This window comes from Petromyzon marinus, chromosome 39 (assembly GCF_048934315.1).
Source record: "Petromyzon marinus isolate PM22_M1 ecotype Great Lakes invasive population chromosome 39, UKy_Petmar_22M1.pri1.0, whole genome shotgun sequence".
Taxonomy (NCBI): domain Eukaryota; kingdom Metazoa; phylum Chordata; class Hyperoartia; order Petromyzontiformes; family Petromyzontidae; genus Petromyzon; species Petromyzon marinus.
The window spans coordinates 12,407,838-12,432,542 of NC_133705.1; the positions used below are offsets into that span (position 1 = coordinate 12,407,838).

General features: G+C 42.4%; 1 protein-coding gene across 5 annotated transcripts in view; it reads right to left on the bottom strand.

Moving 5' to 3' along the window:
• Positions 1 to 24,705, bottom strand: part of LOC116950470 (ephrin type-A receptor 4-like) — a 149,867-nt gene that overhangs the window by 48,089 nt on the left and 77,073 nt on the right. For all 5 annotated transcript variants that reach the window (XM_032968252.2, XM_032968248.2, XM_032968251.2 and 2 more), the window contains exons 7-8: positions 22,337 to 22,499; positions 14,848 to 14,953 (exon numbers count right to left, since the gene is read on the bottom strand). In XM_032968252.2, coding sequence (XP_032824143.1) covers positions 14,848 to 14,953; positions 22,337 to 22,499 — 269 coding nt within the window. The remainder of the gene's footprint in view (positions 1 to 14,847; positions 14,954 to 22,336; positions 22,500 to 24,705) is intronic.

Below are 24,705 nucleotides of genomic sequence, written 5' to 3' on the forward strand. Positions count from 1 at the left end.
AACATGGGCAAGGCTTTTCTTTAAAACAAAAATATTACACACAATCACCCCCCCCCCCCCCCACCCACCTCTGTCTTTACGCAGAACACAGGTAATGGCTGTTTTTATGGTCACTGCCTCATTTACAGAGAAGTAGAAAGAAGAAATAAAAAAAGCGTAAGGTGAATGTCTATATTTTATTATTTTATACAGGGAATAAATCTTGATTGCTTACTGCCTCCTTTTGATGTATTACTATATTTCAGTGCAATTTGCATTTCTCGCTCGCATTTCTTCCCTTTTATAGATTCCGCTGGGTACTTGGGATGTGATTTATGCGAGATTTGTGTGTGTGTGTGTGTATTATACGCGGCATTCAACCAACTCTCATAAAAAATGAATTGATATACATATATTTATACGTGAACAATAGACGTGCCAGCCACAGCAGAAATGGTTATTAATATTTCAGCGCATGAAAACTTTTTGCGCGATTTTAAAATTGAAGATCAAACACATGTTGTCTCCTTTAATAAAAGTCACTTCACAGGCGAGGGTGCGGCCCTGCAATTTCTTGCTGACGCCACTGTTGGTGGGAGGTCCTCCACTCAGTGGGTATATTGGTCTACTCTTCCACGCTGACGAGACGTCTTAGAAGAGGTGACTAACTGTGGTGTCACCCATTTACACTGCAGAGGCAGGTTAGGTGGGTGGGTGGGTGGGTGGAATGAAAACTCGCGGCATTGCTTCAACTGCCGTGCCGGGAAATCAAACCAAAACTGGCGACGTCTGGATTGCAAATACAATGCTACTCCATTGCACCACGGCAGAAAATCAATGCAGTAAAAAAAAATAAGAAAGCTTGGAAACTTAATTCTTTTCTCAGCACATATTAAATAACGCTGGCAGTAATATGTAAATGATGTGCAATCGACGGATACTCGGTACTGGTAGCCTTTCACCTGCACAGTATTTTTTAGCACTGCCATGCGTTTAAATGTCGTGGTTTGAACTTACACGACTGCCTGAATAATCCCACATATTCTCTACTGAATATAATAGTAGTACAAAGGGGAAGTGTTTAATAATTTTGTTTTGAAACTCTTCAACAAATAATTCAAGCACTCGTAAGTTGGCAAAGGGCATTTTTGTAAATCTTAAAATACAATACTGATCCTCTGTTGAGCAACACGTACACTACAACGGTGTATTCTATCTGTTAATTTCAAATGGATGATAAAACTTTTTTAAAAATTATAACCTCCGCTAAATTATTATTTTAGCAATGAATTTGGAATACAATCCCAAATTCAATTCCATGTTATTAAGTGTGTTCAAAATTCTGCATTAAATCTTTACCCTTCGGAATCACGACAATTCCTCAAGAACTCGAAAAATTCATAAATAATAAAACTCCCCTAAAATATGAAAAATAAAAATATATAAGAGATGACATTTCAGGAAGTGGTCCTTATTCAAAGCAGAAGCCACAACCATTTCCATGAAGAAGGCCCATTGACCGAAACGCCAAAAAAAGATTATTTAAGAGCTCCATTGGCTGCTGCTTGCTCACCGAATGAAATTTAAGGTCTTATGCATAATTTATATGCCCCTAAATAACCTGGAACTACCCCCACCTAAAAAGATTGCCCCGGTACTCTTGTGTTCCAATGTAAAATCTGTGATCCTCTGGTAATGGCATATCTATCGGCCGCCAGATGTCATTCTGACAAGGATTGGGTCTTTTTTTCGTGGAAGGACCCGAAAGACCCCAACGAGTATGAAGGACAGAGACTTTTAATTCCCAACCGGTTGAAATGAATCTTGCTACAACTTTGCCGGGCTTTAGGAATCAATGAAAAGGGCCGCATGTTCACCAAAACCTTTGTCCGGATGGTATGTGCATGGGATAAAGAACTTAAATGAGGTGCTTTTTTGGGCCCAATAAGGTGCCATGAAAACGCACGCGCACGCAAACGAACAATCTCCTTTGGGAAAACAAGAATATCTCCCAGTGAAACGATGCTTTTCAACCAGAGACACGAATGGTGTTACTGCTGACAGTCAGGATCAGTCAACAAGTGCAGCTCTTTAACGGAGAGACTGCCCTTCGTCTTAGGTTGATCCCGACAATAGCTCAGAATGGCATTGAGCCGTCGGAGAGATTTGTATAGGTGTGCACGGCGTGCTAATTCGATGGCAGCGTGTGTGAATGACGGCGAACGTGGATGCAGAGTGATGCAAAAGGCTTGCACCATTTGATCAATATCGGCGCGGGTGATGGCTACGGCAGTGCCACTGTTGAGTCTGGGAAGGAGAGTGATGTATTGCGGGGGGGGGGGGGGGGGAGGGCGGGGGGCATTTCGAGTGTTGCAAGGTCAGATTATTAGTTGCGTTTCATTAATGTTGGACAATCAATTGGCGTTTAATATACAGCGAGTGGGAAAAAAAGACACCCTCGTCATCCATTAAGCGTTTATCTCTTGTCTCCTCCCATCACGACCTCCAATGTCCCCTCATTTGCATCCTCCTGCTGGTGCCCTCCCTCCCCCACCCCCCTGCGGAGACCACAGCATCTCCCTGCGCTCTCCATTTACGCGGAGTGCCCCCCACCGAAGCTCCTTCACTCTCGTTCTCTCTCCTTCCCTCCTGCACCTGCTGTGGATGGAGCTAAAAATGACAAGGTGAAGCCCTAACATAGCACTATATTAGCACGGTTGGCTGCGTACGTTGCGACAGAAGTTCAACATATGAACACAATTTGTTTTCTGCAGCCTTTCCGCTGTCACGTGTTGTTCGTCTTTCCCATTATGAACTTCCCTGGCTATTTGTTTTACATTTTAGTGTAATTTCCCTGCGTACAATGTCTGCTGTTTTCGCAGAGAGTGTTTACTTGTACAAGTCTATGCCTTTTCACTTTTCTCTTTAACCACAAGATGCAGTGGTTGGCTGTAGGAGAGAGATTAATGTTGTAAATTAGTCCTTCCCCGCCATTATGGTTTTCTCGTCCCTGTTTCTCTTCATGGTCAATATGTTCAGGCTTTCCTTTTTTTTCCATACTGTCTAATTGTATCATGTATTATATCCCCTTATCTTCCCTTTGGTGCCCTGATAGAAGACGTGTTAGAGAAGCAAAGCCACAATTCTGAGGCCACAAACTTTAATACAGGTCAGTTAACTGAGACGTTCTGTATCCAATTAAGCCAATTTTTCAAGTTCATCAAACTCCAGTCCGTGTGACTCACAATCCTACATTCACCAATCTTCTCCAGTGAAGTCCGTGCACACTGCACCCACCAAATGATTGCTTAACAGGTCCCGACGAATTTATAAGGCGGTAATTTAAACGACGATCCAGATATTGTGTACGTGCGTGCGTGTCACCACCCACGTGACAGAAAAGCATGATCCTCATTTCAATCGGGTGCTATCTGCATTGTGTGGAATGTGTTTTGCAATCATCGGGCACGCACAGTGTGCAACGACGTCCTTGATGAAAAAAAGTACGGTAAATGCTCGTCTCTTCACTGACCACCACATGGTAAGATGCAGCACTCGATGGTAAACCGAGTGGTTGTGTTAAGCAACATAGCTGCAATGGGAATGTAGAGCACCAACAGTTGACCTGAGATCAACAAATAAACACGAGCATTGCCAAATACTCGCAGCAAGCACGGAGGAAACTTTGACATGCATTCTGAATCCCCCTTCTGGCATTGAATATTTTCACCTTCAGAATGGAATTCCTGCGCAGATGCAGTCACTTCCATGGCTTCAATCAACACAGAGGCGACGCGCATTGCGTGGCCTTAGATCTCCGTCCCTTGCACGTCATCGGCGACAAGTCCCAAAGCAGCCAGCGCTGTCTCCTCTCTCGACACGTTTGACCGCGCAGTTGCGCGTGTATGTGTGTCTCGCTTCCGCCACTACGCACGTTGATGGTCGGAAAATATATAAAAAAATACTCCCATCGTCTAGTTGATTTGTGTGTTAACGACCTACCTTTATCAACGTCGCATTAAATACGTTTGCGTTTTTACAGTACAATGGAAATGACTGCTGCATCCTATCACGATGCAGATTTCAACGACACTTCACGGTTCCCCGGTGGGTTCTTCGTCATTTATTTTGTCGAGATGTCATGCTGCAATCGCTCCGAGGTTAAGAGTCAGCACTATATATTACGCTGATCAAATACATCCCACTCGCACTGTTGCAAATCCAACCCTTATTCACAGGCGGGTTGTTTAATTCTTTGTTTATTATTACACAGTGACGGAGGCCAACAGCGAAAGAAAATTGCTTTTGGAAGTTCATAAAAGAACAGTTTTTTTATTTGTTTCTATCCAACATGCGTTTGCCACTTCGAGCGAGGTTTTAGGGGGCATTGAATTTTGGCTACACTGAATTACGCTATTTACGTTTAATACAAAATCTAATACTTGAAACCTCCCCCCCCCCCGGCCAAGACTTTCATGCAAAATATTATTTTTTTGTTTGGCAAAGCTCCCGGTAATATCCGTCTTGTTAAAATACAAAAATGCCCTTATTTTATATCAATAAAAAAATCCAGGAGTTTTAATAAACCCGTTATATTTAAAGTGAATTTATTAAAATTGCCTCGCACATAAGGTAAAACTTGTGTGTGTGCTTTCGTGCAGTATCTTTAATAATGAAGACATCTTGCGGGCATTGCAATTTTGTATAATTTAAGTAACATTCCCAAATGCCACGGACAATTGTACTAAGAGGCTTGTAGTTTGTTATGATTGGCTCTTGGCCATTACAACAACAGATGGCTGGAGAGAGAACGGTGAAAACAAGGCGCAAATAATGACATGTGTTCCTCCAAAGTGCCTGCAATTTTAAATAAAGAGAGGCCTTTGAACGTATTGAGCATGTCGCTCTGAAGACTATGGTGGTTCACCTTTATACAGTATATATGTGTGAACATGAGCCAATGCATATATTGTTTTTTCCCCCCCCCCTCGTTTTCCCTTTGTCATATTTTTAAAATCGATATGGTACCGTTTACTCATTAGCCAATCTATTTCTAAGAGGCATTACTATTCTGAGGGATCCTTGTCGCGCATATATCTCGTCCAGTACAACGCCGGATGTTGCCGTGGCGTAGAGGTGAGCGCGGCGGACCCGCAACCGGACGTCGCCGGTGCATGTCGATCTCCCGGCGCGGCAGTGGAAACCATGGACAGGTTTCTTAATTATTCCCGCCTCTGTCCACCCATCGGAATAAATGGGGGCACCGCAGTTAGTAGTTGTGCGCGGTTGGGGTAAAGTGTGAGAACTCCCACCGTTTCCAAGATGTCTGGCCGGGCATGGAACAGGAGACCAAACACCATTCGCGGAGCTTCTCACTGGCGTGAGCAAGTCGATGCGTGGCTGCGATTTCACCTTTTTATCTCGGCTGTTCCCGTCGTCCGAAACGAGATGAGCACCAGGTGACCCTGGTTGTTAGTAGCTAAATTTCGATTTAAAGCTTTCGTGACTGCAATGATTCATCTTCTTTGGTTCTTTCGGTAAAGTCACCACGTAGAATGAGAATAAAATAATAAATTGATAAAATAACACAATAATATTCTCACGACGTTTCGGCCACAACACAAGCGGCCTTCATCAGGTGAAGGGGCGAGACTGTCTGGTAGGACAGCGCTGGAGTGAGTAGCTACTTAGTTAGTAGCTACTTAGTAGCACCTGGTGGCTGGACCATCAGGGCTTGCCGGATGTAGCAGGCGTGGGGCTGTGAGGTGGTCAAGGGATGGCAGCACTGAGTGGTAACCACCCCCGCTCCACCCCCGCCTCTTATGCATGGGCTTTCTCTGGGTTTCCCAGCTTCCTGCCATATTCCAAACACGCATTGATGGCATTGGCCAAGCAAAAAAAAAAAAGCAAAGCGGGATCCTTCCGAAATAAATCTTCAGACTCGAATTAATTGCACGTTCTCGTGTAGCACTATTGCCAACAATACAGTGAATTATTAATCCTCGTTACGAAAAGGTCATTAAGCGGCAGCACTTATCTTCCGTACATTTTTAAAACCGTGATTAAAAAGCTGCACGCGCTGAGAACACTGGAAACGATTGCACGGTGAGGTTGTGAGCTCAAGTGAACGTTGCAAAGGCGGGGAGCCGGGGATGACGGGGGTTTTTGTTCGCGGCAACAGGGGTAAATTGAGTAGCATTTACACTCCGCTACTCGCTACACCTTACCGTGCTGCCATCTCCCGCAGGCTCTAGCTGCGTTGCTATTTCGTTGCACGCGCCGGAGCGTATCCATTCCTCATCATAAATTTAAAAACATTCAGCCGCCACATGCAGATTGCAAAAAAAAAAAACAAGTGAGGGCTTGTGGCCGTTGGAGGCACGCGCACATCGCCGCTACTTAACAACTGCGAGAGGCGTTTACAACTTTTTTTTTTTATTGCCAACGACAACCTAGCCACGAACTATTAACACCTCAGCAATGTCACCTTGCGCCCAGCTCAAGTTTCTGCCACCGTCCTAGAATCTCGCCCGGATCCGGAAGAACGCCGGCGAACACAGGGTGGAACAACGCGGATATTCAGGTTTAAACACCTCGTTTGAGAATTCAAAGATTGCTACCTCCTGGCTTCAACACCCCCTGAAGACACCGGCGTAGCCATCAACCATATCAGAACATCAACAGACCGATGTGCACATCTCATTCATAAAAGGGACATTCAAGGCACACGCCGCGGTGGTGCGATTGTGGCCATGGAACCAAAACCATGGACTACAGGAGAGTAATCCACTGTAGGCTGCACTCCTTCAAATGGAGAATAGCAACAACTGCACAAACGAAAGTAAAACTAAACTATTTTGTATTTTACCAGGTAAGGCCCACTGAGCTTTACAGCTCTTTTTCAGAAGCGACCTGGCCACAAACGATAGCCCAACGAAGTGGCTTATCACGTGGACATTTATAGCAGCCAAATACTCAAAACGCACGTTAATTCTAAACGTGGAGGGAAAAACCGGAGGACCCAGAGAATAATCCACGCGACCACGGGGAAAATATGCAAACTCCAAATATACAGCAGGCGTCAGGGTCAGGATTGAACCCAAGAACTCCTGTATACCAGGCGAGGTTGTTAATATATCTTAAAGCCCACTTGTCATGGCTAGCAGACCTTGACATTGGCACTCCTGAACATACCGCCATACGCAAGGAATAGATTAGAAACAACAATTGAGCATGTTCTGTGTGGCCTTGTAGCTAGCAGAGCCGGGGCACTGAGCAAGTGTAGCTGGGATCCCGGGTTGAGTCAAGACCTGCCACCAGTGATTGAACCAAGTCGTCAAACGCACCTCCCATTAGCACCGATTGGCTACGTACGGTGCGAAAGAAGTCCAACATACATATATGTACATATATATACACACACACACATACGGAACGAGTTGATGGTGTCAGCCCAGTCACCAATAACTAAACAAAAAAATAATAAAATATGGTAATATTTCTGGAGTATCACTTAAAATGTAAGGTGCAGCCCTGCAATTGCATGCTCTACGCCACTGCTGGCAGAAAAGCCTCCACTCATGGGAAGCTCTGGAGAGCCCCTGTAGAGGATTTTCTTGCCCACTATTCCATGCTGGCAAGACGTCTTGGGAGATAACTCATTCACTTAACGTGGCTTATTCCTGCTCTGAGAATTTAAACATCTCTGTGTGAATGCCAATTGATTGAGGCCCCTTGGGAAGGAGTTCTGGGAAGTCATCTTTTCGACGCCACCCTCTGGCACTCGCAGCTGCGGAGTTTGCGAATAAAAATGTTTTCGTTTTGTGCGATTATGGCCGATAGGGACACTTGCCATGTAATTGGGGATGGAAAATAAAGTAACAACCGTCCGTGAAGACGACAAAACACTGGGAAGCTTCATATCAAGTACAAATCGCCACGTACTGCCGTGAATGGTTCGTGACAAAGAACATTGTTTTTCTGCTGGTCATGAATACATTAAGGCATGCTAGGTGTTAATTCGATATCTTTTTTCTTCTTCTCCATTCATACAGGATAAGATTCTCTCGAAGTGTTAATAATAATTTTCCAATCAGAAATAATAACTAGATTCAACTCTGTTGACATATTGCCATTGCATGTTACGTGTGATTAGCTCGAAATACAAAACACTATATGTTATTAAATTATGTGCAGCTGAAAATGAGTCTGCATTAAATTGTTTTTTTTTTATTATATATGGCATTGTCCACGAAACTATGTCACGTCAGCCCACCGTGTGGCATACATGCGTAGCGAGTGACTAGCGACTCGGGGCTGTCGTGTGGAGTGGGATCTCCCGTAGTCCTCCTGCTGCTGGAGTCTTCACCGTCTCAGGGTCGCCAGTCAGGCAGTCTGGGAACCGTAGTCGACTATAGACGGATTATTTGGAAGTGTCTACCTGTTGGTGCTTGTTAATAAACAGAGTGCCTCCAACTCTCAGTGTCTCCGATTCAGCGACTACACGTGTGTGCGGTATATTTGCCTACGTGTGCATGGTGAAAATTGAGAGTAAGTTTTAGGTGACAATCATGCCCTGAACCTGCAGCCTCAGTGACAAAGCAAGCAGCTCGCAAAGGGAAAGTTGCTCGTTCGTATACGACGTGTTTGTTAACTCAGGCCATCAACGCTCATCGGGTCGATCAAACAAGCACAGATTCGCGGGGAATTCAACAGCGGTTGCCTTAAGGATAGACTCGCCTCCGTCGCGGGAATGAGGCATTTCCACGATCGGCTCTGGGCTGTAAATGGGCGATGAGACAACAGCTCATTTGAGCAGGACATCGCTGTGACTGATTCATCAGGCAAACCCCACTGAGTACCAGGACTACTTTTTTTTAAGGAGGATCCTCAATAAAACTGAAAGGCAAGGCACAGGAGCGCGATTGTGGCCATGCAACCCAAAACTATGGCCCGTGTAGTAAACCACTGTAGTCTGCACTCGTTCAATGGAGGCGTAAGGAAAACTACGCAAACTCTCTCCTTTAAACCCTCCTGTGGCGAGCAGACCTCGACATTGGATATTTTTGCTGCTGAACATATCGCCATCGTTATACGCAAGAACAGAATTAAGAGGCTCATGCATCGGGGTAGTTTGACAAGTGGTAGGAAACTAGAGTACTCGGAGAAAACCCACACATCAAATGGGAGATAACTCAAAGCTCCACACAGATCGATTCAATAATCCATGCCCATACTGCCATACCCTGGCTCTATTTTATTGACAGTTTTTTTTATAAGACGAACAGACCCCCAAAAAGGGCTTCATCGCATCAAATTGTATTAATCGCGAACCTATTGGACTTAAGGAAAATATAATTTGCTTTATATTTAACAAAAATTCGCGAGAAGATCTGGTGCTTTAATTTGAATTTACCCCATCTGCTTCTCCGTTACGTTAAAGTTAAACACGCGGTTTTGTTGAGTTTTCAATTTTCGTACAGCTTTCAAAGTTGAACGTTTTAAATGTGTGAAATCTTCCCCTCTGTATGATAATTTCACATTATACAAAATAGATGTTCTCGCGAATTGCGGCGAGTGTGAATAAAAGTCCCTGGGCAAAATAGACGAACGTGGCAGATTTTCAGTCGATGCTGAAGTCTGTCTCTGGAAAAATGAAGGTATATATTTTAAAAAGTAACAAATGTGAACATCACAAAATGTAAGAGTTTAGCTTTGTTAAAGATCCATCAGATGTGGGCTTTAGAGTTATATCTTAGCGCTGCCCTTGGCGACACCATACATTTTTGCATAAAAAATTTAGATTTTGAAATCGTGAAGTTATTAAAGGGGGGGGGGGGGTTAAGAAAGTGCAGACTAACACCAATAGGGTTGGAGATTTGCTCTGCAACTTACACCGACCAAGCTAAAACGATAAAAATGTGTGCGTTTAAACGCTTGTGAACGCGACGATCCAATTTGGTTGGCTATGTCGGGTGGTGGAGGGTTTCACGACAGAAAATTGGCCAATAGACCAAAAATCAATAATGGATTATAATATTGGCCCCCGAAAGCTTTACGCATTATGCGATCGAACTTTGTCTTGCAGACCACAGAGGGAGGTTGTATGCGTGCAATGTACAATTTAAAGCTCGCCTTCAAGAAACACGCGTCGAGTGGTGAGCCCAAGATGTTTTACTCTTCAAACTGCAACTTCCTCTGATCTGCAATAACACATGCTGCCACGTTCAAGGGATGCTGCCCTCGTGCTAATGATCAGCACACTGGACTTGCAATCCAGAGGTCACAGGTTCGATCTCCCGGAGTGGCAGTTGGAACAACGGGCACATTTTCTTAAATTCACCACCCACCCCCACGTCTGTCTTACCCAGGTGTCACATTTGGGAATGCAACAGTTCGTCGGTCGGCAGTGGATGTCAAAGAGCTGAAAATGACTTCGTGTTTTTTTGTCAAGAAGATGACCTCCTAATGATCCGTTTCTATTTTTTTTGCGATTGCATGACTAAATATAACCGTGTTGTGGTATATGTTTTCATGCTCAAAAGAGTATTTTGTTATGTCAATCTTACATTAATAAACTTTAACTGTCAGAGCAGGCCTCGGCCAAATTAAAGTCAAATAACCAACTAATAATGTTTTCCCCCCACTCCCCCCCCCCCCTAATATTCACTGGTTACCGGTTTGAGGCCATAAAGCTCACTATACGTGATGATTTGGTTCTAATCGCGGGCAGCCGCTATGATTTGCACACCGAATCTCAGCAGTGCTGGCTCTCCGCTCCGATAAAGGCATCATCCCCTTAAGCAAATCAGCCACTTCAAATTTTTAATCATTTTGACGACCATAATCAGCTCCCACTCTGCTCGTACATACTGTGCGTATGAATATGCACACATTAGATGCACAGTTACGTGCGGCTGAAATTGAATCTCTCGAATGTTATAATTAACTGTGGGCATATTCATTGGATCATCCATAATAATGTAGGGACAAAATGAAGCATCGCTGAACCTAAATCATAATCATCACATCTAGGATTAACATTTCAATTTAAAATATTTAAATAAAGGTAAATATGCATAATACTGTAATGGCTGTTGATTTTTTTTATTTTAAATAAAACTTGCTTTTATTGATTTCATCAAATAATTTTAGTATTTTAACGAAAATTCTACAGTCTCCATCACACTGTATATACTTAAACATGTATATCACATGTGCAAAATAATAGACTTGCTAAATAATTAACGAATTCAGTGTCTCTGATTGTGGCCACAGGTCAAAGTGAAATATGGTAAATAGTAATTATAACGGCAAAAATAACAAATGTGTTAATCCACCCCTGGACGGAGACCTCTCCCATAAGTTGACCATACTTCTCCACGTGGGTCAGAGCGGATTGGTGAAGTAGGTTTGGTGGGGGAAGGCCAATTCAGACATCAGTCCCCACTTGATGTTAGCCATGGTCAGGAATCATCGCACCCAGCATGCTCTTACTCCTTGGTCACTGAGGAAATTACTACAATGCACTGTTATGCTGGATGAGTCCCCATTCTTCTTCTTTCGTATGGCTGATGCATATGCAGAGCAACAACTTACAATTTCACATTCAGGTGGTCAAGCCAGAATTAGCGGAGTGCATCGCTGTGATGTCTCCTTCGTATTTGTGGATCGGCCATTGCGTCGTTATATGTTGTACGGTCTGTTCTGGAGAGTTTCTTATTTTTCCATTTGTGCATCAGGTATTCGCATCATCCATGGTTTCTGGTGATGTGGCTTAGGCCGGACCATGAGCTTCGTGGATGATCAAACCCAGGGATCTTCTGCTTTGGGTCTTTCACGAGGTGTTTGTTTGTGAGTTCTTTTGAACTCCATTCACCTCTCTAAACTTTATTGGGGTTGAGCTCCATCGATTGACACCGTTTATTTTATTTGAATTGAGGACCTCCCATCCTATCGATTAATGACGATGGCCCTTCTAGTGTATGTGCGCACGCCGGTGCGTTCCATTGTGAACTCTGTCGTCTCTTGGCCTGCAATAACCCTCCCGGTGAAAGCGCATACTTGCAGGCATCACACGCCGACTGCAAATGTGCCAGAAAATTTAAGCTTTGGGCAACAAAAGTGAAGGCGCATTGGCCGCGCGTACAGTGTCGCCTTGTGACACTTAATCCCCACGAGCGCTGATCACAGAGAAAGCCACCGCAAGGAATGCCGCGGCCGTGTTTACCTGGATTACAATCAAGGTGCACACTGCTACCGCGCTTGCCAATGACAATATCCTAATGGGAAGCGTGGTTGCAGACAGAAAGGGAAATTCTACGTCTCTGCTGATTGCGTTTAGTCTGTCCACTGTCACCTTGGAACACGGCGCTGTGATAAAATTCCGCGTAATGGTTATCGTACTGAATCTATTTCCCATTGGGGGACATTGAAACAATTGAGCAAGTTGTTTTTGTAATTATTATTGCCCCATCTTTGTCCACCCCACAGCGTAAATTAATACACCGAAGTTAAATGGATATGCCAACGTTCATCGATCGGCGGGTTGCGTGCGGTGGAGGCAAGTGTGGGTACCTCCCACGTCTGCCAAGACGTCAGGCTCGCATGAAAGAGTAGGCCAAATACGCTGTAGAGTGGTTCTCTGGGACTTCCTCTAGTGGAGGCCCTTTTGCCAGCAGTGGGGAACAAGCAATTGCAGAGCTGCAACTTTACCAACTTGACCTCACTCGTAATGAATTAACAAATTTGGCATCAGGAGTAGACAACTGGAACACAATGGTCTACTCTTTTCAACGGAAGAGGGTGTTTACAATCCACCCATTTCATAACCATTCGGTGGAACATTCTCTCCAGGGATTATTTGGGTGGGGTGGCTATAGACACGACATCTTTTCAATCTGGCTCAGTGGCCGCTAAAGGCTGCACAAATCAATGCCTCCATCGTCTCTTTTCCTAAGGCCTGATAACCCGGTTTAATTCGAGAAACGTGTGCACCCACACATGTACAAATATTACAACTCGAATATGGCCACTTGTTGCGTTAGGACCATTGGGCCTTTGCTCAGCAAACGTGATACAAAATCTAATTAAGACATTACAAAAAAAGCTGCATATAAGCACAACTCATAAGCACATTTCCGTAAAAAACGACAATATGCAGGTTACATTGGCGGGCTGAAGGCGATGGGGAAACTTCTGATACAAGTACACTTTGGATATAAGCACAGCTGACCTTACTCAAAAGGGCCGTGCTAATAGCCAGCTTTCTACTGCATATACACGTGAGTTTTCTTTGTGTGGTGGTTAACCTCATTTACCCCAGTAACTGCAGGGGTGGTAACTAGCGATGGATGGAGTGTACCGCTACCTAGTTTTGTATTTATATGTTCGTTTTTGCACAGCAAAGCAAATGTCCACAAGTTATTTATATTTAAATTTAAAACTTTCGTGACTGCAGGGATTCATATTCGTGATTCTTTCGGTAAAGTCACATAGAAGGGAAACAATAAAAATGATGATTGCTTGTGTTGCAGTCGAAACGTCGCAAGAATTTTATTGTTTTATATTTTTATTATTTTATTGTTTCCCTTCTACGTGACTTTACCGAAAGAACCAAGAAGATGAATCCCTGCAGTCACGAAAGCTTTAAATTGAGACGTTGTGTTCTTGCCAAATAATCGATAAAGAAGCGGCCTTGCACGGCATTATTGTGTACATATTTGTAAATGTTCATTGTTATTAATAATTATTGTGGCCGGGGCCTTGTGTCATGCACGATGTGCATGCATTCGACTTGGTGACTGGGACTCGTCTATTTAAAGACTGGTCCAAGGCTGCTATCAGCAAAACATTGATCTGGAAAGCCCATAGGTCAATTTTTTTTTTGACAACGGAAACAAATGTCCCGTTAATGAAACAACAAATATGTTGTAGACAAATAGGACACTTACTGTACGTGTGTAATGTAAAAGACAAAAAAAATGGCAAATATCAGACGAGAAGCTCTGAACAGACTCTTGCTGGCAAGTGAGGGCCTAACGAAGGCTGACACAGCACAAGCGAGGGAAGGTGGGCAGTCTGCCCAGTGCTGATGTTCACGCACCGCACTCAGGTACTCATTTTAGGCCGAGTCAACCTTGGGGAGGCGCCCAGGGCTGGTTCAGCGGTAATCGAACTCTGATCACCGGCTTTGTGGCGTAATGCGCCAAGCGCTACGCCACCGCCAGCCACGAAAATGCGTGCACACAGACGTCTCCAATTCAGGTACAAATGGTTTCTGTGATAAATTTTTTTTTTTATATATATAAAGGTGTTACCGTGTGATACATTCAGTGCAAAATAAAAGTCCATTGCTTTTTTGTAATTTTAAACACGCGTTAGTTAAGACAAGGCTCTTCTCAGGACATGGACAACTGCCTGCATCATATGCGACTGACTATAGATGGAGTGCACTGCTTGTCTGGCTTTGCATTAACGTCTCAATTTTACACAGCAGAACGCACTGATTTTGCAATCTGTTGAAATTCTAACAAATCATCACGGAGCGCCATTTACTAAGAATAGCTGCATGCATCATACGCGAGCATTTTAGATTCACGACGCAAGGCAGAAGGAACTTTGTTGGCCCAATAACAGTTATTGGCATCTTTTTTTCATAGGGTAAGTACAACATGGCCTCATCATATCTCTAAGGCATTTACACAAATAGCTTCCTGTCAAAGATTGTAAAAAAGTAAAGGTCACTCCTCAACGATATCTATCTTCAACCAGTATACCTGCATTCGATCTGGAAATATCAAGTAAGGCCACGCGTGTCATTAAAGTATTTGACAGATTTAAGGAAGAATGAGAAGATTGCTTTCTTACCTTCCCTTCAATAAGAAGCAAACAATGATGAGAACAACGATAATCCCGGTCGCTACCGACAGCCACACAATGGTACTCTGGCTTGGATCACTAGAGATATCCAGTGCTGCAAAGGAACACAGAAAGAAACACGCTTTTAATATCCACAATTCAATTACGCGATAAGAGGTACCCACATATCAAGGGCAACACGTGTGCTGAATGGTGTTCAGCGATACATTCCACACAGTTGGAAGAGAAGGTGTCTCACAGTGGTAAGCAATTATGACAAGTGACATTTTTACTTCAGGGCATCATGGAGGACACTGACATCTTTTTAGATTGCTAATCTTGGGTGGCCAGCTATCTAACCAGGCATTAAAAAAAAAGCGAAACTATTTTTTATTTTACCAGGTAAAGCTCACTGGGCTATATAGATATGTTTCAGAAGCGACCTGGCTAGCTCATGCGGAAATTTCTAGCAGCCAACTACTCTAAATATTTCTAAATATGGTGGGAAAACCGGAGGAACAGGAGATAAATTAAAACTCCAAATATACAGGCGTCAGGGTTTGGATCGAATCCACGACACCAGGTGAGATAGTTAACATCTCACTACTGTGGTGCCCACAGTGGCTTGACTGTCGAATGGGAGACAGCTTGTAATATTTTCTTATATTGTAGTGTCAATTTCAACACAGATTCTGGCACATTTCAAATATGGCACGTGTGTGTGTGTATGTACTACAAAGGGTGAAGCGGTGGCAACATGGTTAGCGCACTGAGATACAAACCCAGGCAACCTGAGTTCAATTAATCGGTGGTGAATAATAAAACGGGATCCGGACCTCCCCTAGGCAGACTTTTCCTGAACTGAGTACTTGATGCGGTGAGTAAAACAACATCAGCACTGAGAAGATCAAGGTGGCCAGGAGTAGTGCCGGCCACACTACCTTCCTGAGCGCTGTGCCAGCCTACACAGATATGCGTCACTGGCGTTGGCCGTGAGAGAGAATCGAGCTCGGCTCGCTCGGCTGGTAGTGCGGTGTGACAAGCACTTTGCTAGGTTGCGATCTGTGCTGGCCTGAAGTGGTGCTCAATGATACGACTTGCCCAAATCGCCTAGGGAAGGCTTATGGGGAAAATCTTTGTCGGTGTTTGTGTGTGCGCACTGTACTGCCGTTTCATGAGACTAGGTAATGTTTTTTTTATTTGCATATTTAATCGACCTGGAAAACAGGCAGGGCAATTTTAAGCCAAATGTCGGTTTTAATAGATTTACGATCAACTCGCAATGATAGCACAGCCTGTAAACAACCACGGGGATGGGATCGACTGTCCTCGCGGTTGTTTGGGTCAGCAAAAAAACGAGATGAATAAATTACGCAAATGTGATGGAAAACACAGTAGCGGTCCTTTTCAGTGGCAGTAACGGTTGAGGGAATGCAGAATGTATGCCTAGGGAAGCACAACTCCTGGAGGTTTTAAAAAAAAAACCAGAGAGTCTAATTTCCACACAGACTCCACGAAAAAAAGCATTCAGTTTCAAATTTCACGCACTAACCGCAGGAAGAATTTGCTACTTCACATTTGACAAGTGTTGGGCAAGTGTCGAACACGCAGTATTGAGAATCCACTGGAGCAATGCACTTTTAAATATAGATTGAAAACTAAATTTCTTTACGACAGCTTTTTGTGTTTAGTTTGTTGTCCTTCCCACCCACATCCCCCGATTAACACGGTTGGCTACGTACGGTGTGAAAGATGTTCAACATACATACAAGTGCACGGTTTACTTCAACGTTTGATTGGCATGGTTAATTCTCGAATATTAATTAGAGATCAGTCCAACATATCAAACTCTGGCAGTGCCACCCACCTATTCGCACAATCTACACGCCCCACTGCCAAGACTTTGATGTGGAAAAGAGCCAAGCCCTGTGAATTTCTCGTGGTGGAATGTGCACTGCGATATGACAAATTGTCTTGTGATGATAGGACAAAGGCAGTTTTAAACATGACTACTCCCCATAATAATAATCAGCGCATTGTCAATCCACCACTGTAAGTCTGCATGACAAGTCTACCCACTCCATTTCAGTAAATGGCGATTATTTTAATCATACCTCACCAAGCTGGTCAGAACGCGCTGGTAGAGAACGACTGCTTCAGATATTACTCGCCACCGGTGTCGTCCATGTGACGGGGTATCGAAGTCGTGTTGCCGAGATCATTGTGCAGTGCGCTAAGCACTGCGCTGCCACTCCCCAAAATAAAGTTACATACGTACACCCCAACTCTTGGCATGGCTGGATAAAGCAAGGCTGCGGCCGACCATGATGAAAAAAAAAACCAATGTGGTTCTTGAGGAATTTCAGCTTAAATGCTCAATTATATCATTTTGGGAAAGGATATGCATTTAATGTAATAAGCAATGTACAGTAAACTGAAAAGAAAAATACTTCGCATGTTGCAATTTTGACACGGTAATTTTTTTTTTCAATATGCAATATCGCAGGGATTCAATCTCATTAATATCTTAGGAACCGTAAAAGTGGTCCCTAGGATATAGGGGTTAATAGTCAACAGTGGCAATATCCTGACCCGTGACACCACTTACAAATTCTAGCTTGGGATCCCATTTTAACCCAAGTTTTGCTCGAACGTAAATTATAGAGGAATTGGAACACCGTTCAACGATTTTGTGTTTTCAGAAGACAAACATCCGCTTGCAGAATCTTTGAACACGATTTATGTAATAGGCTCCGTACAGGCGCCTGGCAACACTATAGGCATTTAAATCCATGAGAACAAATATGGTGGCAAAGGTAGTTCAAGGTCTAACATGATTTAAATGGCAGATTGGCATGACGAATTGTACACAAGTAGCTGCTCCGGCATAACGGAAAAAGAAGGACAAAAGCAAATTGATTGGCTAGCATACGAAAGAACAAGAAGATTAGGGCCAATAACTATCAGTTTGTCATATTAACAGCATACATTAACTGAATTAGTGTCCGAGAGTAAATATATAGGAAGGAAATAATAATGGGGAGAAAACTGTTTTTTTTTTAAAGGTGCCACAATCAGAGGCTTAACGAAATAAATTTCAGGTGTGCTCGTGCATTTGTGAAATGGCCAATGATTATAGGCTGGGACAGAGAGTATAAGGTGGAAGCATGCCGAGTGACTGCTCTGATTAGTGAGTTCTGCAGCGTGCCAGAAAGAAACATCTTCAAGGTCACACCGGGCAGTGAGTGAGCGAGAAGAACCAAGCCAAGCTAAGCTCCATGGATGTGATGGAAATGTATGTTTTATTATTATTATCATAGACTGGAGAAAATGAGGTTTGTTCTGGGGCAACCCATTAAAATATTCCTTAAAGAACAATACTGGCAGAAACGTGATTGGTAGTCAAATGAAGGTTAAAGTTGGCCTCACAAGGAAGAAAAATAATGCATATGCATGGAGCCTTTAATGTTTTCCAACCTGGATTTGTCCTTGGAAAATATATATATACTTTTAAAAAAAAATATAAGGAGGTTAATGACATAATTCGTACTGCTCACAAAAGTAAGTGGATTCAAGCATGACACGTCTAGAAATCATGCCTTGTCATTTCAAGTGAGGGATGGAAGCAGCTGGTATGCAGATGCTGGGTGAATTATTACATCGCAGGAGCATGACAGATAGTGGTGGCTCAGGGAGGCCGTCATCCAGCAGTAGATTGACCGTTGGTCGATAACGATTAATAACAATCCAACGTCGCTTGGTACGTGAGCTCGCGATGTAATGGCTATGAGGCTGGACTCGCAAATTTGGATTGCCACCAATTATTTATCCTGATGTGATAGTCGAACCAATGGCACAAGTTTATTGAATTCCCCTGCCTCTGTGCACCCAGCAGGATAAATGAATGCAACAGAGTCGGTTGACAGGTCACGTGTGGTGGCGAAAAGTGTGGATTCTCCAAACTCTCCCAATATTTGTGGCCGGCATGGAAGACTTGGCAATATACAGTACCCTCGAGGGGGGCTCCCTAGAATTCCCTCTCGTGGGGGGCTCTTCCACCAGCAGTGGCGCGTACAAGCAATTGCCGGGATGCACCTTTACAGTTGACCTTGTCGTGTGCATGTGTGCATGTTTACCTTGCAACTGTGCAGTGTGCATTTGGTTGTAAGTATACACATAAACAGACGCAAAATGCATGCAGTCCATATAAATCTGCAAGCACAATAGCTTGTTTAATTATTTTTTACGTACATTTAGTAGTGTAGCTGATAGTGAGAGTGATCTACAGTCTGTTTAAAAATGTAATACGTGCGTTTTTGTGTAAAAGAATAAATCATAATTGGTTTATTTTGCTCTGAATGGATTATTTCAAGACAAACATTAGACTTCAGCATTGGACAATAGTACTTATTTTAGTTTCATTAATGATTAATTTCCCCTTATTCTTTTGCTATTCATGAGCGAGCAAGATGACTATGATTGTTAATGATCTTTATTCATCATCTCCAAATGTAAGTATGTTTTGCATATACATTGGAAAAAATGGTCAATCAGCAGCCTTAATTACCTAGGATACAATCCAGCTGTGATCTCTGTTTGAGCAGATGGATAACTGGGAAGGGATGCGTCTGTAATTTCTCCACTGTATATTTCTAATTTTAAAAAAAAATGTCTTCCCACCTTTGCACCTGTTATTATTAAAATCGTGGACTTTCATTTCGATTCGGTGAACATTCAGTTCAAATTATCTTCACCAACCTGACAATGCATGAAATATTTACGCGATAGGTTGAGTGTAATAATTCGCCCACACAATGCATAATGTTTGGGACATTTTTACCTTCATGTGCCTAATGCAATTCAAAGAGACAGGACATCATACACTATAGACCTCTTTCAACGAATAGCACTGCAATGTATATAAAAATTCAAGCCACTTATGCAGTGGCTCCAAATGGTAGGAAACGTCTAACATTGGTGCAGTTATATACTTATTTTTGTGCTGCCAACTTTTTCCAGAAGCGGTGAGTGCCTCATTCTCACAGATCTGGCATGATCCAGCTTTAAACGTTGTTCTGGTCGAATTAAAACTGGTCGTGAAAATGTGAGATATTTGTGCTACGAATATAATTGTTGTGTTACAGGAATGTGAAATTTCCACAACTGGTTCAGGACCACGAATGGAGATTAACAATGTTCAATGACACTTTGAATGTGTGCCTGACAGGGTACACAGCTTTTGATTTAAAGCTTTCGTGACTGCAGGGATTCTTATTCTTGGTTCTTTCGGTAAAGTCACCACGTAGAAGGGAAACAATAAAATAAGAATAATAATATAAAACAATACAATTCTCACGACGTTTCGACTGCATCAGGTGTGAAAACCACAGCAAGAAAATGTTATTGTTTTATATTTTTTAAAAATGATTTTATTGTTTCCCTTCTGCGTGACTTTACCGAAAGAACCAAGAATATAGGGTACAGCTTGATAATAAGCTGAAGGTGTAGACCTGTATTTTCTTGTTCATGCCCCTAATGGTGGAATGGCCTCTGCTTGACAGAGCCCCCCTACTCGTCCATGCTGGCGAGATGTTAATTACCTCGCCTGGTATACAGGAGAGTGTGGGTTCGATCCTGACTCTGACACTTGCTGTATATTTGAAGTTCGCATGTTCTCCCCGTGGTTGCGTGGATTTTTCTCTGGGTCCTCTGGTTTTTTGCCTTCACATTTAGAAGCAAGCATTGCGAGTATATTCTTGGGTCTTTCGGTTAAAGTCACGTAGATAGGTTCAAAGAAAATCATCAAAAATAACAGAAAACGACGACGTTTAGATCGCAACGCAAGCGGTCGTCTTCAGGAAAAGGACTAAAGACGACCGCCTGCGTTGCGATCGAAACGTCGTAGTTTTCTGTTAGTTTATTATTATTTTCTTTGAACCTATCTACGTGACTTCACCGAAAGACCCAAGAATATGAGTTCCTGCGGTCACGAAAGCTTTAAGTCAAGATTTAAGCATTGAGAGCATTTGGCTGCTGCAAATTTCTATATGATAAGCAAGCCACTTCGTTGGGCTATCATTTGTGGCCAGGCCGCTTCTGAGAAAAGAGCTATATACCTCGGTGGGCCTTACATTGTAAAATACAAATAGCTTAGTTTATAGTTTTATAAATAGGCACGCTTTATCTTGATCCGTGGTTCCAAAATTACTCTTCTACGCTGGCCAGACGTCTTGAAAGAGGTGGGATTACCCACACTTTGCCCCACTGCACGCAACGTTCCCATCAGCTGTAACTGCGGTGTACCCATTAACACTCCTGGGTGCAGCAGAGGCAGAGGATTTGAGAAACTTGCCCCATTGTTTCAACTGCAGCACTGGGAGAGATATATATATCGCGATCTGTGGGTTGCAAGTTTAGTGCGATTACCATTACACCAAGGTTGGCAGGATAAAAAAGAAAAACTAAGATTGACAGCTTATTCTCACAAAATAGTCATGGCTTGTGCTAAAACAACTTCCCCGTAGAATAACTGCGCACGTACTTGAGCAGATTTTCCAGGGAGCAAGGATTCATGGAGGTCACGAGGGTTACGTGAATTTGAAATTTGAATACAGTCTGTGAAACCTTGGAAATGGCTGTAGAAAGACGTTAAAACTAGGTGCTTCCTTTATTACCTTTTCCAAAATGCCAAAAAAATGAACTCAGAATAAAAAAAAATTACTTCCCCTGCACCTCGGACATGAATTTAACAAAATAAATAAATATACATGGCAAAACCGTAGCTCTAGCAATGAGTAAGTGTGATAAGCAACACAAAGCCTGAATATATTTCCGCGTGCGTTTCTTCATCTTAGTCAATAGCGGCGAATAAATGAATACCGTTTCACCCCCTCCCCCCCCCCCCCACACCACATTTAGTATCAACATGCTTTGATTTAAAGCTTTCGTGACTGCAGGGATTCATCTTCTTGGTTCTTTCGGTAAAGTCACGTAGAAGGGAAACAATAAAATAAAAAAATATGAATAATAAAATTCTCACGACGTTTCGACTGCAACACAAGCAATCATCATCAGGTGTGAAAACCACAGCAAGAAAATTTGAAAAAAGTGGCGTTTTTTTTCTTATTAACGTTAAAAAAACCCGCCACTCTTTCAAATTTTCTTGCTGTGGTTTTCACACCTGATGATGATTGCTTGTGTTGCAGTCGAAAAGTCGTGAGAATTTTATTGTTTTATATTTTTATTATTTTATTGTTTCCCTTCTAAGTGACTTTACCGAAAAAAACAAGAATATCAACATGCTGTTCAGAGTATTTTGGTGCTATACATTTCCACGTGATAAACCACTTCGTTGGGCTATAATAATTCGTGGCCAGGTCGCATCTGAAAAAACGAGCAATATAGGCTCAGTGGGCCTTACCTGGTGAAAAAAAAAACTAACAACAACAAATTCGTTACAGCGTTCGTTTAGAAAAAAACAATTGTACACGATGCTTACGCTCATTGGAGGTCTGGAAGTGGAAGGGCTTGCTGTACTGCCCGTATCCTGCCGTCGTCCGTGTGCGCACTTGGAAGGTATAGATCGTCGAGGGCTTCAGGCCGTTAATGGTGATGGTGTTCCACTTGGATTTCACTGTGGTGTAGCTGATCTCCGTTTGCTCCTGCGCAAAAGCATTGGAGACAATTTGGAGAGAAAGAGGTTTGATTGCGTTAGAACGTGCGCGATGGGTCATTTTTCTTTGCTTTGCTCACCGCATGTGTTTGATGAGGAACGATCACTTTAGAGATTAATGCGAACATATACTAAAAATAGGTCCTGTGAGTTGATCAAAGGGCGTCTTTGAAAACTCAACACATTAGTGAATAACACTGCCCTAAAAAAATAAACAATATGTAATCGGTGACGTTTTGCGAAATGGCTCTTTTTCTAAAGCAGAGGGAAAATATATCAATTGTGTCATAGAGAAAATATCGAAAAAATATACACGAAGCAACAATTCAAAATATGGCCCGATTCATTGCAGAGAAAAAGAGCCATAGTCGGAAACATTGTGTAGACATTTTCCTCTTCAGGGAAGCGATATTGATGCATGCGAGTATTTTGTTCATAGTTTAGTTACACCAACTGCCGATGCAGTATTCCATTATTTAGTTTAAGCGCGTTTGAGAGGCCTATATGAATTATATAAGCTACTGGACACACACTTTCCCAGTGGACGTATAGAACATCTAAATAAACATCAAGCTCAAACTATTATACAAGTAGGCTTTCACGACCGATATTATCATTCATAATCGGTTTCTTTTGGGTTAGCTCGTCGTGTAACAAAAATGTGTTGTAAACCGTCCCGCATGGAAATCTCGTGAGATCGCTCTCCGAAAACAACCACCAGCGGCGCTGCTGAACCAGGTGATACGTCTGGCCACGTTTAATTTACGTGACACTTTTTTTTTAATCCACTGTCGGGTGGAGGAGGGTTTACAACACACATTACTATTATTACAACACTACCTCACTGAAAATAAACCAATGATGAAGCATAAAACTCAAGACGACCCATGTCCCCACCTGTGCCTGATATTATGTGCGAGCTCCGTTTTAATTCTGGTTTCAACTGGCTTTGCCTTTCCCTGGTGGCATTTGTTTCGTATGATTACAAATGTCAAACAGGAAGAGAAGAGGATATTCGTATGCATACATTTGGGTTGAAAGTAAATATCCTTTTTTTTTAATAATCTTATGAACAAATACAATCTGTGGATTATTTTCATGCACGGTGAGTTCAAGCTTAGAAACTTGAAGTGGAAATTATTTTTGTCTGATTTATTTTAACACCGTATATCTTATTTCTTCCGCATTTTCTTGAATTACGTGGAATTCTCTACGGAAAACCGTGTGCTCTGTGGCTTTGAGGCCATTGTTGCCATTGAGTTAATATATTGATAAAATACATAACATTGAAAATTTTGATTTAAAGCTTTCGTGACTGCAGGGATTCATATTCTTGGTTCTTTCGGTAAAGTAACGTAGAAGGGAAAAAAATAAAATAATAAAAATATAAAACAATAAAATTCTCACGACGTTTCGACTGCAACACAAGCAATCATCATCAGGTGTGAAAACCACAGCAAGAAAATTTTATTTTTTTAGATATCATAAATGCTACAAAAACGTTGCATGGGGAATTGTGATCCTGTGTAACTGTGATGAGTGTGTAATGCAATGTATTTTTAAACATGATGGGACCTCCTTTGGCCACAAGTATTGTGGTTAATGCAAAGACATGATTCCTAGTGAAAAGGTTTCAGTTTTATTGCCAGAAAAAAAGGGAAAAACCTATTCTGATATTTTGGCACTGGCAAAGGAGGTCACATGATGTAGATGCTCACCACGAGCTCTCATTGCTCTGATAGTGGCGTTGTCTTTGAGCTGTACGCCTTTTGGCTTTCTCTGGTCTAATACCGTTTGAGACGAGGCTCAAAAGAAAGATGTCTCTGGTGTGGAACAATCAGTTTCAAGGACAATGCATATATTATCAGAGTATGTTTTTTTGTTTGCATACCGACCACAAGTATTGGAGTTAATGCACACATGAGTCCTCGTAAAAAAAAGGTTTCAGTTTTGTTGCCAGAAAAAAGGGGAAAACCTGTTCTTGTTTGAAACTAAGTAGAATACAATAGAAACATGAAACAGGCTTTTCTCAAGCTGTACCATCTTAATATGTAACGTCCTTGTGTTTATACTGTATGTGAATTTATATTTACAAATATATGCTCAGTAAAATTACAAAAAATATACAAACATTTCAATTTACATTTCGAGTGCATTTATGCATGCACATCATATAAGCCTCTGTGTCTTGTTTG